General features: G+C 35.1%; 1 protein-coding gene across 5 annotated transcripts in view; it reads left to right on the forward strand.

Moving 5' to 3' along the window:
- Positions 1-17,971, forward strand: part of LOC149575440 (uncharacterized) — a 106,664-nt gene that overhangs the window by 20,038 nt on the left and 68,655 nt on the right. For 3 of the 5 annotated variants that reach the window (XM_089815184.1, XM_089815183.1, XM_089815186.1), the window contains 3 exons: positions 12,405-12,534; positions 15,831-15,976; positions 16,123-16,271. In XM_089815184.1, coding sequence (XP_089671310.1) covers positions 15,856-15,976; positions 16,123-16,271 — 270 coding nt within the window. In that variant the 5' untranslated portion in view covers positions 12,405-12,534; positions 15,831-15,855. The remainder of the gene's footprint in view (positions 1-12,404; positions 12,535-15,830; positions 15,977-16,122; positions 16,272-17,971) is intronic. The other 2 variants (XM_089815185.1, XM_089815187.1) reach the window with 1 other exon arrangement.

A 17,971-nucleotide genomic window follows, 5' to 3' on the forward strand; every position in this document is an offset into this window, starting at 1 on the left:
TATTTCTCAACTATCTTATATCTGAGCTGTACTGATCTCCAATGTTATTTCTGACCTTGTTATATGTTTTATCAGCCTCTGCATGTGTATTGACCAATACAGTTAAATCTATTTGAATTATTGTAGTTTGAAGGCCTCTGTATCTCTTTGTATCATTTGTAGTGGTCCAAGAACTACTGGGCAGATATTCGAACAGAACCCACTGATAAACAAATTCTACAACACTGATCAACATTGACTTTCTAGTCTATGTTCAATGATCTGATATTGTTCTACCACGAGTAGTTCATCTCTAATCTCCTCCACAGGATGTCTCTGTTTGAATAATGAATGTCGGACTCATTAGACTATATTCTTTTCAACACAACTAAAGAATTTGGAAGGGGGAGAGAGCCAACAACACATTCTATTAACGAGTGTCCATCATACTGCCATCAATTTTCAAATAATTCTTAAATCTTTTAATGTAGATCTTTGTGGTGGTTCATCTTCAATGCACATGCGTCAAATCTTTTGCTCTGATAACATGTTAAGTTTCTAAGGATTTGCTGCAAATGTACTAAGCACTGCCATTATATTTGGTATGTGTGTTCCAAATGGTAGCGGCCTCTTATTTATAATGAGAAAAGGATAAGAAAAGAAATGTCCCTTCATGGGACATGTTTATTCGTTAATTTGATAAATAATATTATAACAAAAATAATCATAATTATATATATTAATTTCTCTCATGTAATAAACTTATATCTCATATGTAATTATATCTCATACATAATTATATATAGCCATAGTTTTATCCGATTGAAGCTACCAAACATCAACACTGAACTGCCCAATGTGTGGGATAAGACAAAAATAAATCTGTGGAACCATGAGAAGATCCCACTTAGGGGGTTTGGGGAGACTAGAGGGCCAAACAATAAGTTGCAAAGTGAACAAAATATAAATCTACACAAGCTAGTGAGAGCTGCCTCTTTGCAATAAGGTAAAGCTTTTTTTTCCAATCACAACCATGATGGTGATGTGGCTATAAATTTACTTGCTAGGGGAGAAGTCATAGAACAATGGTTTGCTCTTTTTGATGGTTCCTTTTGGTACTTTTCCTTTTCTATTGACTGCACTACAGATAAACATTATTATTCAAATTACACTACACAACACCATTTTTTCATGTAAATGTTCTAGTGGCCTTTTGCATACGAGGGAAGGGAATGTTAAAGCACAAATCCTCAAATGATGTGTCGATTTCATGTCATGAACAATTTTTTTAATGAACAATTACGAGTCAATCTGTATGTGTTCTTTGTGGCAAGATTTGTTTGACAGTTGAATGTAGATAGAATTTAATATTTTTGTAGAAAATAATTGTTAAAAAAAGAGTAGCAAATAGATACTTATTTTTCTTGCTTGTCGATTCAGTCAATTTTTAAATCCCAGTATGGACCATATATCTAGTCCTTATTATAAAGTAATTGGTAAAACACTTGCTTGTTATTAACAGAGACCGAGAGGTCATTATACACAAAAGAATGGAATGATGTTTCCTTAGGAAACAATCGTAAAGAATAGAAACATTCTATTCTAGCTGAAAGAAAGCTAAAAAAGCTCCAGCTAACTAAAGCTAACTAAATATTAGAAATATTCTAATATTTACAATAGTTTACAAATAGATTACCATTAACTAATCATAGATGATTATTGATTATCGTAATACCCTCTCGTAATGGTTAATCTATCTACAACACCAAGCTGTTCTTTGAATTTGACAAACTTATCAGGACCAAGAGGCTTGGTGAGAATGTTTGCAGTATGATCTGTGGTAGGAACATACTGCAAGTCTATCGTTCCGTCTTCAACCAACTGTCGTATGTAGTGATAGTGAACACCCACATGCTTGATTCACTCATGGAAGATTGGATTTCGTGCTAACTTGATAACGCCTTCATTATCAACAAACAAAGTAGTCGGTCATGCTGGTAACATCTATATATCCCCAAGCATCCGGCGAAGTCGAACAACTTCACATCTTGCTTTAACAGTCCCTTTGTATTTGGCCTCTGTAGAGGAGAGAGAAACTGCCTTTTGCTTCTTATTGGTCCATATGACTGCACCAGATCCCAAATTGAACATATATCCAAAAGTTGACTTTTTATCGTCAACAGAGCTTGCCCTATGTGAATTTGTGAACCCATTAAGTCTAGGATTAGAAGTTCGAGAGTACAGAAGTCCATAATCTAAAGTGCCCTTCACATAACGAAGCACAAGCTTTGCGGCCATTTAATCATCAACCTTAGGAGCTGTCATAAAGCATGCGATGTAGCTGACTGCGAAGCTAATATCAGGCCAAGTAGTAGAGAGGTAGACGAGGCTGCCTACTAGTTGCTTGTATGTAGTTGTTACAAGATTCAAGAAGAGTTGGCAGATTAACGGATTTTCAGACAATTCATTTATTAACAGAGGAACAAATGTGTTCCTTATAAAGAATTACAAGGACGTTTTTTAGAAACAACGTAGACTGAAGACGGAATTAGAAACAAAACTAGAGACAGGATAGGAAACATTCCTATCTGGACTGAAGAAAAAAGAGACGGGATAGGAAACATTCCTATCTAGACTGAAAGACGGACTACAGACAAGTAGTTGACTATTATAGAAAGTATAAGATATTATCTTAATACCCTCCCTTAATGGTCAACGTACGGATGTCGGAACATTCTGTGATAATTGAGACCCTCCCTAGATCTACAGAATGCTGAAACCAAGAAGCTTTGCCAAAAGAGTGCTATGACTCAAAATAAGTTGCATTTACAAAACTTCGTTTTTGTGGAAAAAACGGTAAAACCCAGAATCTCACGCAACCTTGCGTATTACAGACAACTTGAAATGATTTTTGAGGAGAATATCAACAAACCCAGAATCTCACGCAACCTTGCGTATTATAGACAACTTGAAATGATTTTTGAGGAGAAAATCAACAAACCCAGAAGAAACAGAAACAAATTCAGAAGGCAAAAAATGCAGCTTCGCCTTGATCAGGACCCGGAGAAGTCGGACGTTGCGTAACACCCAGAACAAGTTGAGCGGTGTTGCGATATTCGAAGATTGCGATGATGCGCTGCTTCCAGGTTCCATAATTGCGACTATTGAATTTGGAATTATGTTCGAGCAGAATATTTGTTAGCGATGCCATGGCACGTTTTTCAATGAAAAACTGTGAAAATCTATGAAGGCACGTTCTTCGAGGCAAAAATACGAAAGACCCAGAAGAATCAGAGAATGACCCAGAAGAGAGCTTGAAAAACCCAGAAGGAATCTTCTGTCGTTTTCTGGATCCGCTGGCTCGAAAATTTAAACAAATAATTTCACAAAGAAATTATAAATTTTTTTGAAAAAATTTAAGTAATAGCTCTGATACCATGTTACAAGATTCAAGAAGAGTTGGCAGATTAACGGATTTCCGGATGATTCATTTATTAACAGAGGAACAAATGTGTTCCTTATAAAGAATTACAAGGACGTTGTTTCTAAAAGAAACAACGTAGACTGAAGACGGAATTAGAAACAAAACTAGAGATAGGATAGGAAACATTCCTATCTGGACTGAAGAAAAAAGAGACGGGATAGGAAACATTCCTATCTAGACTGAAAGACGGACTACAGACAAGTAGTTGACTATTATAGAAAGTATAAGATATTATCTTAATAGTAGTATCATCAACGGAAGGAGAATTAGACTTGGCGGATAACTTGAGACCTTTCTTCGTAGGTGTAGATGCAGGCTTGCAATCTCGCATACAAAATTTGTCTAATAGAGCCCTGACATATTTGGACTGAGAGATGAATCTACCATAAAACTGTTGCCAAACCTCAACACCTAGGCAACAATGCATGAGCCTAAGGTTAGTCATATCAAAATGCTGGCATAAATTCTGTTTGATTCCCTGAATCAAAGATGCTGAACTACTAGTGATGATCAAATGATCCACATAAATGACTAGAAGGATGATGTCACTGTCAGTAGTCTTGATGTACAAATTTGAGTTTGAAGAACTCCTCTGGAAGCCTTGATCATTGAGGTACTCATCAATTTTTATGTATCATGCCCGAGGGCTTGCTTCAAGCCATAGAGAGCTTTTACCAATTTGAGAACCTGATAGTCATTACCAACAACCTTGAAACTAAGAGGCTGTGTCATGTAGACCTCTTCATGGAGATCACCATTCAGGAAAGCACTCTTGACGTCCATCTGATGGACCTTCTAGCCATACTGCGTTGCCATGGCTAGGACTAATCTGATGGTGCTCATCTTTGAAATAGGAGCAAAGGTCTCCTCATAATCAATGGCCCAACATTGAGAAAAGCCCTTCACAACTAAACGAGCTTTGTACTTATCCAAAGTACCATCCGATTTGTATTTGCTTTTGTAAACCCATTTGCAACCAATGGGTTTCTTCCCTGGTGAAAGATCAAAAAGAACCCAGATTTTATTCTTTAGCAAGCTCTGGTATTCAGATGTCATAGCGTGTCCCACTCTGGAATTTCTTTAGCCTTGGAATATGTTTGAGGTTCAAACACACTGTGAATGTTGGCCATTAGAGCAAAGTTGACACTCTATAGGTTTGCTCTTTTTTCGAGCAATTTTTCCATCAATGAGCTCATCAAATCACGAAGATCAACAAGTGTCTTAGCCCACCACTTAGGCCAGAGTGGAGAACGACCAACATTAGTATTAGGAGATGCTTGGTGATCAGGTTACTCATTAGAAGAATCTGGATCAAACTCAGGTGACGCATCTATAAAGTGAGGTGATCCTGTAGGAGAAGCTGGAGGTGTCTGTATAGGGATCACTGGTATAATTGGAGTTGTAGGAGCTATTGGAGCCCTCCCATCAGGTGGACCTAATGAAAGTCCAACTCCCAAATCATGAGCCTTCATGGGCTGGTTTGCTAGATCAAGAACAGGAGACACATGCATGAAAGGTACTCGCTGCTCATCAAAGACTACATCACGATTGTAGATGAGACGAGATGTCTCAACATCGATCAGGTGGTAGGCTTTTTGAAGACTACTGTATCCAGCAAGCATGAGTCTCTGACTCTTGGCGTCCAACTTTGCGTGTAACGCATCAGGGATCCAAATAAAAGCAAGGGAGCCAAAAACTTTCAGGTGACTGATTTTTGGGCTTGTGACCTAGCCAGGCCTCTTCCAAAGTTTTACCTTTGGACGCCACTATGGGTGATTGGTTCAAATGATAAACTACAATGTTGACTCTTTTTGCCCAAAACTTGTTCGGAACATGTCTATGTTCGAGCATGGATCGAGCCATCTCGGTGATTGTTCTGTTTTGACGTTCAACTACACTATTTTGTTGTGGTGTGTGGGGTGTGGTTAATTGGTGTTTGATGCCATGAGTATCCAAGAAGCTAGAGAAATCATTAGAACAAAATTCCCCCCATTGTCTGCTCTAAGAGTAATAATAGATTTCCCAGACTCTTTTTCAACTAAAGGTTTAAACTTTTGAAATATAGGAAATGCATCTGATTTCTTTTTAAAGAAATACACCCATATTTTTCTACTAAAATCATCAACAAACAACAAAAAATACCTGGACCCAAGAATAGGAGTGGCCATAGGGCCAAATATATCAGCATGAACAAGCTGAAGTATTTGAGAAGCATGCCATGAATCACCACTTGTGAAAGGTGTGCGATGTTGTTTCCCAGCCTTGCATGCATAACAAATTCCAAGCTGTTGAGTTTGAATCTCTGGCAATCCAAGAACAAGCTCATCCCGAGCAAGTTGTGAGAGATAATGCACATTTAAGTGCGCATATTGTTGATGCCAAAGTGTGTTGATAGAAAACCTTCGAGCAGCCATAGCTAAGTCCTGAGAATCACCAAAATCAGTAAGTGTGAAAAGACCATGATCCTCAAGACCCACTGCAATAGTAGATTGAGTCACCCGATCAGTGATGGTGCACTAATGTGAACTGAAGGTGACATCTAAGTGTGGAGAATGTTGCAGTAACTGACTGACTGAGAGTAGATTTAGTTCCATCCTTGGAACATAGCACATATTGAAGAAAATTAGATTCCTCCCCAACAAACTGAAACTAAATGTTTCCCTTGCGGACAACAATGCACTCCTCTCCACCACCAAAAATAACAAAATTTGAATAAGACTGCTGGTCAGTAAACCAGTCTTTGTAGTGAGTGAAATGACGAGAGACTCATGAGTCAATGTACCAGGCAAACGACTTGACATGATCTGCAGGTCTTTTAGCCATGAAGGCGTAAAAGATAGATTCTGTTTGTTCAGTGTGCTCTGCACTGTTCGCACTGGGTTGCGAACCTAATTGCTTAGATTGTGTAGCCAAGCATTTTCGACATTCAAACTTCATGTACCCAAACTTGTGGTAATAGTTGCATTGAATGTTCTTCTTTCGGGAGCCATTTGATGGTAGAGAAAAAGACTTCTATTGAGATGACAGTTGAAACATGCCTTTATCCTTCTGAAAGGATTTGGCAACAAAGGCTTTCTTTGTGGAGGTGGACCTGGAACTACTACCGAACTATTTTTTTTCACTGATCTTGCTGAAGTAGAAGTATGTAGAGATCAACAAACTTCAGATCAACACCAGAAGACGTGATGTTAAGAGTCTCGATAAAATGCTCATAGGACTTTGGTAAACTCTGAAGAATGATAACGACAATGTCCTCTTCCTCCATCTTGCGACTGATGGCAAGCAACTGATCACGGATTTCCTGAATACTATTCAGGTGTGCTTGGAGTGAGGTTCACTCATCCATGACAATAAAAAACAGAGTGGTCTTAAAAAAGAAAGCTCTTCTTTTGTCAGAAGTCTCATGAAGACCTTTGAGATGTGTCCAGACCTTGACAGTTGTCTTGTTAGATGGAATCTGAGAGAGTTGATCATTAGGCACGGATAATTTGAGAAGCATCACTGCCTCCTAATTATTCAAATCCCATTTATCTTGATCAGTACTAGGAGAAGTCAGATGCTTTATAACACTCAAAACAAGTTAATCGGCATTCCGATATTTCAAAATTGGCGATGATCTGTTGCTTCTAAGTGCCATAATTTTGACCATTGAATTTTGAGTTGTGTCGAGCAAAATGTCTGTCAAAGATGCCATGGCATGTTTTTCAATGAAAATCGTGAAAATCTGTGAAGGCACGTTCTTTGAGGCAAAAAAATTGAAGAGCTAGAAAATTTGGAGAGTGACCCAAAAGAGAGTTCAAAAAACCTAGAAGGAATATGTTGTCAATTTCAGGATCCGTTGGCACGAAAATTGAGGCACCTAGAAAAATTTGACGGCAACCTAGTTGAGCTCTCGAAAAACGCATCAAGAATTTGAAATCAAAATAAATTTCCAAGCTCAAAATTTAGGGTTTCAAGCAAAACCCCAGCTAGCAGCCATGGAGGAAGAAAAATGCAAAAAACTGGCGATTTCTAGAAAAAAATAACCGATCGATGTTCCAGATTGCGGCTACAGGCAGAGGTGGCATGGAAGATCAGTGGGTGAACGCAAACAATGGTGATTTCTTTTGTAAAAAGTGAGATGAGCCGTCAAGAGAAACACGACAAAAAAAAAGGGCGATTTCTTCAGGAAAAAGAGTAGAGCCGTTAGTAAAAACGTGGCTAGTAGAAATCATCAGCGAATGCCTGTGATGAAAGATGTCCAACCACCAAACCAATACTAGTTTGGAGTTTCGGGAAGCAAAAACAGTAAATGCGATTTTGCAATTTTGTGTGATGGTGCGATTTTAACTAGAAAGGACATGTTATTTCAGTAGGGAGGTAGGAGAAAAGAACACGATGTAGCAGAGATCCTCAATAAACCCTAGCCGAAACTAGGAATAATGGAGGGATTTATACATACAAATTACTCAAAAGCAAAAACTCTAGACGGGTTGTTGAGAAAAAAGCCTCTGAAATAATTTCAATTTTTTTGTAGCAGATAATTTTGAAAGAAATTATAAAATTATAATTTTTTTTTTGAAGTATTGGCTTTGATAACATATTACGAAGTAATTGGTAAAATACTTGCTTGTTATTAACAGAGATCGAGAGGTTATTATATTCAAAAGAATGGAACGATGATTCCTTAGGAAATGATCGTAAAAAATAAAAACATTCTATTCTAGCTGAAAGAAAGCTAAAAAAAGCCAAAACTAACTAAAGCTAACTAAATATTAGAAATATTTCTAATATTTACAATGGTTTACAAATAGATTACCATTAACTAATAATAGACGATTCTCTATTATAGTAATAGTCTTATGTGTATAGATGTTTGATCTCTTGCTCATGGCCATTTCTTAAAATTAATTTTTTTGTTAGAATTTTGTCATTTGTTTATACTGTATACTTTTGTTTTTCAAAAATGGATGAAATGTTCCATCTTTTGGAAAAAATATTGGTTGGTTTGTTTTATATAAAATTTGTATTGCTTGCTTTAATTCCCTACCTTTGTTTTGTTAATCTTTGGTAGCTTCTATTGGATAACTCTATGAATATACATGTAATTATATATGAGATATAATTCTATGTGAGATATAGACTTTTTATATGTGAGAAATATATATATATAGTTGTGTATATATATTTTTATATATAACAATAATTAAGTTTATATAAATTAATTATTTGATTATTGAATAGACATGTCTATTCAATAACCTATGCTCAATATAAATGAGAGGATGTTGCATATGGAAAACATATACCTCAACAGGCAATGCCATTACATTTGCAGTAGATCTAGAAAACTCAACATGGTATTAGAGCCAGGTTGCAAGTGTAAGAAATGATTATTGGCATTTGTCATTGAAATAATTTATCACACATGAAAGGAAAGTAAATGACAAAACAATGAACTACTGGAGAATAATGTGCGCATCAACAAGTGTCATATTTGCATGATTCAAATTAGAGAAGTTGATATGGAAAATTTAATAGTGATGTACACCAATCTGCTCAAAATTTAGACCAGCGATACAGAGTAAATGGGTGAAAGCGAAGATAATTTCATATTACGATGAAGACGCGAACATGGCTATTTTAATACGCATAGTCAATCAAGTTATATTAATTCAAAATGTGGATGTGAGGGAGGAATGCCTTCCCATTTCAGATGTTAAACTTTGTGAACTTATACGAGTCCAAATGTGATTTGGTCCTAAAATATTTGATGTATCCCTCGGAAGCATGAGTTTTAATATTTTACTCTAGTTATGTACGAATTTGATTATAAAAGAAATGCTTCCATTGGTCTTATAATTCACCGCAATAGGTCGATAAAAAGGCACTCCAAGATCTCCAAAGAAAATCTAGAGATTTGATGTATGTGAATTTGTAGAGCTTCAAAAACGGGATCTTCGTTCGGCTTGCAAGATCCACACCAGACGGGAAAATCTTTTGGAAGAATTCCACATCAGACATTCTTGTTTCCTAAGAGGTTGAAGATTAGGAAGATGCTTTTTACATGAGAGAATATTATATACATACGAAAAGGTTTTCGTTGAAGAGACAAATACAGAAGCCGATGGAACCACCAGCCAGGTGATCGATGAGTTCTTTGATATCTTACAAAGAAAAGCGAAGAAGGGGACCGTTCTTGGAAGAAATTTTAGGCATGCAACACCTCATTGTGTTTGTGAAGCTTTAGATGACCTAAAATGGGAATAATATATTTTAAATCAATTCTCTAAGTAATACGGTTGAATGGAAAGAGGAAAAGTACCAAATAAATTCATGGTGAAGGTATGATATATTTTATGTTTTATTCTAATGTTAAAATTCAATCAATTCATACTATAGATATCTGATATGCTATATGTTATATGTTATGAATTAATTCATAATATATATATATATATATATATATATATATATATATATTTGATATGTGATATCAAATGAATTGATTATTATTAAGTATTATATTATGAATAAAATTGAGTATTATGTTATCTTAATTTTTGAAAATATAAAATAAAGAGTTATGTTATAATCATTTATGTTGTTGTTAGTAATATGCACGAGTTAAATTACTAAACATCAAACTAATGTTATCATTCTTATTTTATATCTCTATATGAGCTATTTGCCTTGATCTTTTCCTCTGAGAATGTTCTTGTAGGAAAAAGAGAGAGATTAAGATTCAGGGGGAGAAGACTGAGGATGCTATTTGGATAACCTTCAGTGAACCCGATTTTATTGATTAAGAGGGAGTAAACCATGCTGAGATGGTTTTTATAATGATCTATAAGTTGTCACGGTCAAGAGGACTGTGACCATGTGACTTTTATATGGGCCTATCCCCTGTGTACATCATGAGGAAGTGACGACTTCCAAATGATCATCACTTGTATTTGGAGAAGTTGATGTAAGGTGATGATCTTACAATAAACTTGTATTATGAGATAAAATAAATTGAGTAAATGGTGAATGTCTTGTATCTCAACATTTTGGGAGGCCATTATTACTTTTAGAGTACTTGGTGAATATCATTGATATTCTGGGAGGCCAATACTCTTGATATCAAATGTGATATCTAAACGTTTTGAGTAAGTGGTGAATATCATTGATATTTTGGGAGGCCAATACTCTTGATATCAAATGTGATATCTAAACGTTTTGAGTAAGTGGTGAATATCATTAATATTCTAGGAGGCCAATACTCTTGATATCAAATATGATATCAAACCTTGTTTTTGAGTACTTTATGAATATCGGATGTCAATATTCTGGGAGATCAAGATTCTTGATATCAAATGTGATATCGTACCCTAGTTTGAGAAATTGATGAATATCATATGTTGATATTTTGGAGATCAATACTCTTGATATCGTATGCTATATTAAATGGTGGAAAACTTCTGAGATATCCTTAATATTACTAATGGTGTAATATTTGTCTTGTGTTTATCCGCCCTTGCTAAGAGGGAGTGTTAATGTTTGGTAGCTTCTGTTGGATAACTCTATGGATATACATGTAATTATATATGAGATATAATTCTATGTGAGATATAAACTTATTATATGTGAGAAATATATATATATATATATATATATATAACAATAATTAAGTTTATATAAATTAATTATTTGATTATTGAATAGACATGTCTATTCAATAACCTATGCTCAATATAAATGAGAGGATGTTGCATATGGAAAACATATACCTCAATAGGCAATGCCATTACATTTGCAGCAGATCCAGAAAACTCAACATGTTCCAGGGCATTCCTTTTAGTTTTTATGGATAATTGTGGGAATACAAGAGCCACAATGACAAAATTCTAGAAATGATATTTGAGTAAGAAGTATGGGAATATTACAACAACTAAGGGGACAGGTTATGACGGTTAGACACAAAATTTAGAACAAACAGGAGTGAAGTTCCTATGAGCATGTAGAAACTGCAGTTAGCTTTCATCAACATAAACTTTGATATAAGGACATTCTTGAGCTGAATGATCTAGTAGAAATGACAGGAAACCTCCATAACCATATCTTGGTTTGAGAAAGATACCAATTGGCTTGAAAGCACTGCAACCAACTAAAGTTTCCTTTCAATATAGGAAAGGAAAAAAGAACCCTGCACAAGGAAGAAGTTGCAGACATCTACCAAATCAAGTTAATGTGAGTGAAATCAGACTACCATCTATGCAGATGAGAATGTTGAAGAACTGGTACAAATAGTGAGCACTAGGTGGAATAAGCGAATGGGAATTTGCAACATTACAAGGAAAGGAAGCAAAATGAAATCATCAAAGGAGCATGATGAAGTTCTTATAGCAAGTGGAGAAGACAATCAAGGATGCTCAAAGAAATTTTAAATTGAACTTTCTTTAAAGTAAGTGCATGGAGGTTATGAGATGGGTAGGGACTATCTCCTAAAGATTTCGCATAAAAAGTTTTAAGTTTTTTAGTTTCTGCTGTAGGCAGGGATGCTTTTTTTTTTACGTTGACCCAGTCAACCGACCAATGACAACAAATTATTAAATTTTATTAGGCTCTAACATTATAGATAATGTTTAATCTTTATTTTCAATAATTTAAAAATCTGATTTTGTTTATTTATGATTGGTCAAAGCAATGAAAAAATTCATTTTGCTCAGAGAAAAATATAAAATTATGAATATTATAATAATAAAACAATTGAAACATTAATTTCTGCAATTTCGTTCTGTATAACATTGTTATTGCTGTAAAATTCTAGAAACTTCCAGCAATGTCTATCTAACATTGTTGGAAATTTCTCATAATTTCTTTAAAATCATTGCTCTTGCTGGTACTTTCTGGAATCAGAGCCGCGCAAGAGACGATTGAATACGGTACTCCACCATATTAATGCCCTACTTATGCTCAGGTGATCGAATAGGGATTAAAGGAGCACAGAAGAATTGCCGAAGGCCATTGTTCAAGTTGGTTTTTTTCCAGATGTAGTCATTGAGATTGTTATCGATCTAGAAAACAAGACGGTATTCAAAAATATCAAGGTATACTGTTACCCTTAGATGGATACTCTGTTCTATGGTTTTCTATGATCCGTATAGAGAAAGTAATTTTTATTTTTGGTATAAATAGGTTAGCCTGATTGTTAAATAGTTATGTACTTGTTAGCTTCAATGTGGACTTCAATGTGGAGGTTCCTTTACACTCCTCTCAGTTTTTTAGCTATAGCTTCCCGGCTACCACAAAGGCTAGGGTTTGCTAAAATGTATGCAGTTTTTATTGGTTTTAAAAATATTATATCCGGACTTAGTTCTGAATTGGTAAGTTTTCTCAATTTATTTTTTGAGCTAGATGGCACTGTAGAAATATCGAAAATACACTTGCTTTAATCTATGAAGTTGCTCAATGCTGGTACCTTTTGTTTGTAGCTGATCTTTTTCTTTTACTATGCTCTGCTTTTGACCAATCTGGGTCTAATTTTTTTTGGACCTCACGACATCAGCAAGTGATACACATATATGTCTGTGTTTTATTTCATGATTTACATCCATCAATGTAAAAAATTTTGATAGTTCGTAAAAAACTTTGAATAATACAATTACAAAAATAATAAATCATGGCGTATAAATCTGGATTGTCGTCAGATGGTTGTGCCTTTGTTGGAATATGGTCCAACCACGAGCTGCACAAATAACTCCCTCGCTAATTTCACTCTCACTGCACTCAGTCTCCAGGCTTTGCCTAACAACAGTAGTAATAATATTGCAACCACACTTGTATGGTTTCTTCACAACTCTGATGTGTGGCGTGAACAAAATGCAGCCTTCGCTGGTGGCAGAGGACCAGAGAATGGCGATACGACTCTTCCGCCATCTTGAAAATGACATCCAAACAGACATCGCCCTGTCTCCCGATCTCCGGCAGGAGAAGAGTCAACTCTGCTTCCTCACCAACACCTACAAAGCGGTGCTCGCATTGGACAAGGCTTATCCTTTCAATTCTCCAAGATTGTGAAACCAGTAGTGTGGTGGCCTCAAGTACAGCAGAATCAATATCAGATCCACAACCCAATTGATAGCCGCAATCACAACAACAACAATGAGAGTGTGAACAATGATATTGCTTTCTAAGCCACTAGGCTAACCAACACACTAATAAAGAATCTTTGATGGGAACAAAAGAAAGAGCTTGCCCACACCCATCTTGACCTAACCGGGCTTGTTATTGATGGCGCACCAACATATTTTAATATTACACACATCGGCCTTAAGCATGTAAGCTATAAGGCACATACTCACATTTAGCTACAAACATGACCATTTTATTTGATTTTTCGGATTGGCAGCTCTCCCTTAAAATCCTCTGCTCATGAACAGTCACAGGACCCTACCAAATTATGGCATATCCCTCCTTTCTCTTTTTCAAAGCAATCGTTCAATTTTTTAGTTTTGCATTCGGTTGTGTCTGGAAACTCGTCATCGTTCTCGCCATGGGAATCAACCACCACCATATGCATTGATCAAAGGTTTTCCTCCACCCAAGCTCTTCCAGAAATACTGCCAAAACAAGCCTGAATGCTATCTACAAGTTAGGCAATGTGTAGGTAACAACTTCTGAAAGATCTACTTGTTCATTACTGTCAAAGAAAAATGGAAGCACCACAACTGCTGTTGCCTCTGTTTTCCTTCAAACCGTTCTCATATGCATGAATGAAATCTTCTCATATGCATGAATGAAAAATGTTGATCCATAAAGGATACAAATGACTCCTCCAACAATTGCCACGCATCGTAGAGACACAATTTTTCTCGTACTTTTTATTTTCAGTGCTGCAAAGTTGTCAATAGCTTTTATTCCATTTTAATTGACATATACTATCCATATTTTTTATGGACGCGGCTATTCTCCCTAAAAACTGTACAGTTGACCAATTTTCAAAAAATCGAAAACATCGTGGATTTTTCTGAGAATTTCAGCATTTGATCTTCATGATCTGCATAGTTTGTAGTTGAAAACAACAAAAAATCAATATGTTTTCGTGAATCTGGAAAAAAGAAGTTTGACTTTGTTTTGTCTTTAATGCATTTTGTCTGGAGATTAGCCTGTCCCATTTTTTATATCGATTGTGGACAAAGATATGTATTTCGTATAGATTTTCATACATAGATATGCTACTTTTATTTAGGATTTTATATTTGAAAAAAATAACTTTAATAAACATTTAAAATTAATTTGTTATTTAAGTATCAAGTTGTTAAAAAGATCAAATAAAAATCAATGGAAAATGTTGCTGACATATTGTACTTACTGGTCAAAAAGATTAAATTACAAGTTATATTATTAAAATCAATTACAAATATTACTTAGTGTTATTAATAGAATTTGCAATTAAGAGGTTTCTTAAATTTCAATTATAAAATTTAAATATATTGTTATTTCTTAAATCTTTATGGAAGTTCAGTTTCAATTTTATTTCCTTCATTGACTGATATATGTTAGTTATTTAGAATATGTAATCAAAATGTTTATCTTGGTCCGTCTTTGTTCCTTACTTTTCAATACAAATACATTTTGATCTTTCACAAAACACACACTAATTTACAAGTACTTGAGGCTAATAGATTTAGAAATATATGAAACCCTACAATTCAGATCAGGCCTCTTGAACAAATATCCATTCTTAAATTAATTTATCTTCCTTCTCAATATTAATGTTAGATGAAGTAAATATGCATCACATACGATGCCTATAATCTTCTTTTAACATTAACATACAACAAGTTGGTACTAACCTTATGTATTTTCAATCTAGGCAAATGTGGTTATCACTGAGGTTCGGAAACTTCAATATCAATATAATTATTTTACTTTATTACTAGTTGTCTCTTCAAACATAATCGCACCATATGCAAACTAAGAATCTTCTTCAAAATTTCATACAAATATTATCTTAAAACCAATATGAACTCAGTCAATACAATTATATCACTTCCACAACTCACAGGTGACATAATTTGTTCACTTTGCCTTAACCACATTATCATTTTATCAGTTTTTACTCCCAAAAAACATAACACATAGGCAGGAACTATGGTGATTGTGCCCCTTGTTTACTAATGAATCTTTCTGGAGAAGGGAATTACATAAATCGCCTTTGTCTTTGACTCTCTAAAAATCAATTGTTAACTGCCTGCCATTAGTTATTAAACTACATGCTGTTCGCCATCTTTATTTTTGCATCTTACAATTTACAATAACTACTGTTGACCACAGTCAATTCCAAATTGCCGCTTACATTGACATACAGATTTTTATAATTCTTTTTGTGTCAATTGACTAGGTACCAAGGACAAAAAGTCTCAATCATGGCATTGGCCATGCTTTCTAAACAAATTTGTACAAACTTCAAGTCTCAGCATTGTCAGAATCCTTTGCCTGTCTGCAGCATGATTATCCGAAGCATCTCCAAACGAACAAGATACCTAAGTGCGCTGCCCCTTTGTTGCTTTATTTTTTCAATGATTTGAATGACAAGTAAATGATGCTCATTGTAAATTCAAATAGGGTGTAGCTGTTTGTTGTTATTTTCCTTTTTATTTAATGGAAGTAATAATAGTTAAATGTGGATGCAGAGGAAGTAGATCTTGCAGGTTTCCTAAAGGCTGTAGGGAATGGAGTTGAGACACATACTGAAAAACTTGCAAATGAAATTGGAGATTTGCAACAGCTGCTCACCACCAGAACTTTAAAGCTGAAGAAGATGGGAATTCCTTGCAAACAGGTATGTTTTAATTTTGGCATCAAAATTCTGTTTTAGTATTATTTTTTTTATCAGTTTTTCTATGTTGCAGTGATCCCTTGGGGTCCTGGAGAGGGAAAATGCTCTCGTGTGTCTGTTACAAATTTTCTGTGCATGATAAAGCAGGGGTATCTTTATTTTTCGTGCAAGTGATCTTAGTATGGATACATTGCAAATCAACTTTCTTGGTTGCCAACTGTAACACATTTTTAAATTTTTATTGCAATGTGTGCTCATGATGACAAGTTACAGATTCACGTAAGAACTTGGTTGTTCTTGGATAATAATGTCATCCCAAAGAGTTTAATCCATCCTAAAAAGTCCGTTTGAATTTTGAAACGACAAGCTTCCAGAATTGATCTCATTTGTTTGCTTCTACAAATCAAAGAGGGTAAAAAATGATTTGTAGAAGTCTAAAAGAAAAAAATGTAGATGACCGGCATAAATCAGTCTGGTGATGTGGATTTGCAACTGAGAACTCCACTTAAAAGTGTTGCAGATTTTGTAGTCAAGATGGCTACTGTAATCTCAACAGAGAAAGCGTTCAGTAGCCTTTCTGTCTATTTGACCAAATGTAGCATTTGTGTGTAGCAAGTTTCTTTTCCTATGTAGCTCAGAAGGCTCTCTGTTCTGAAAATTCCTTATTTAACTGTGTTAGAGAGCTCCCTAGTGACCCAGTTTAAAAAAGACATATGTCAAGAGCTTCTAACTGTAGGCCACACAAATATACTGAGAGGAGGGTAGATGTGAACTGTAGGTCACACAAATATACTGAGAGGAGGGTAGATGTGATGCCCTCCCTAGCCTATATAACCTATTTTTAAGTTTTTATTCAATGCTAATCCCAACTAGCAATTAATAAAAATATTTAATACATTTCTTCTGTATTCATAATATAAAAAAACGAACAATAAAAGAAATTAATTTAAAAAAAAAAGAAACATTTGTCTCATGCATGGGGAAAATAAGGAAAAAAACAAGAAGACGTGGCAGTTACAGGGGTTGTAGAGATAAGGGTGGGGAATTTTGACTGAATGCAGGTAGGGACTATTCTACACATGGTTTTGCAGGGATTGCAGAGAATTTACATGGCAGATTCTGGGGAACATCCATTCTTCAGAGGAACATTATTTGCAGAGATGATAGATGCTCTCTGAACAATCAGTTAAGAGATTGATAAATTCATGTGTCTCCATTCGGGTTGGGAAGCATACTTCCATTGAACATTGGCATACAACTGTGGGAAGAAATTAGAATGGTTGGTTGAAAATACTGTTTAGCTAAGTGTTGGTGAACAGATTGTCTTTTCAACTATTTAATAAATTCACTCTATGCCCAAGGTATTAGAAAACACAAAATTGTTCACAACAGTTGAGAAAACTTCATATTATTTGGTTTTCTCTCTGTATTTTAAAGGTACAGCTTCCTTATAAAGTTTTCAATAAATTCAAGAGGTTATCTTTGCACTTTTACCAGAAAGCACATAAGGTTCTCTCACATAATCCTAGGTAGTGAGGTGAGAATTCATTCAGACAATAAAGAGAAAATTCATCAAACTTTGCTTCCGAAGAAAATCAATTCAAAGAAATGAATAATATCACAATTGATATTAATCACTCAAGAATCTTAATTAAAACGAACTTACAGTAGGAACAACAATAGATATCTTGAATCAATAAATC

This window comes from Cupressus sempervirens, chromosome 2 (assembly GCF_028749045.1).
Source record: "Cupressus sempervirens isolate cs-2001-9-10 chromosome 2, ASM2874904v1, whole genome shotgun sequence".
Taxonomy (NCBI): Eukaryota; Viridiplantae; Streptophyta; class Pinopsida; order Cupressales; family Cupressaceae; genus Cupressus; species Cupressus sempervirens.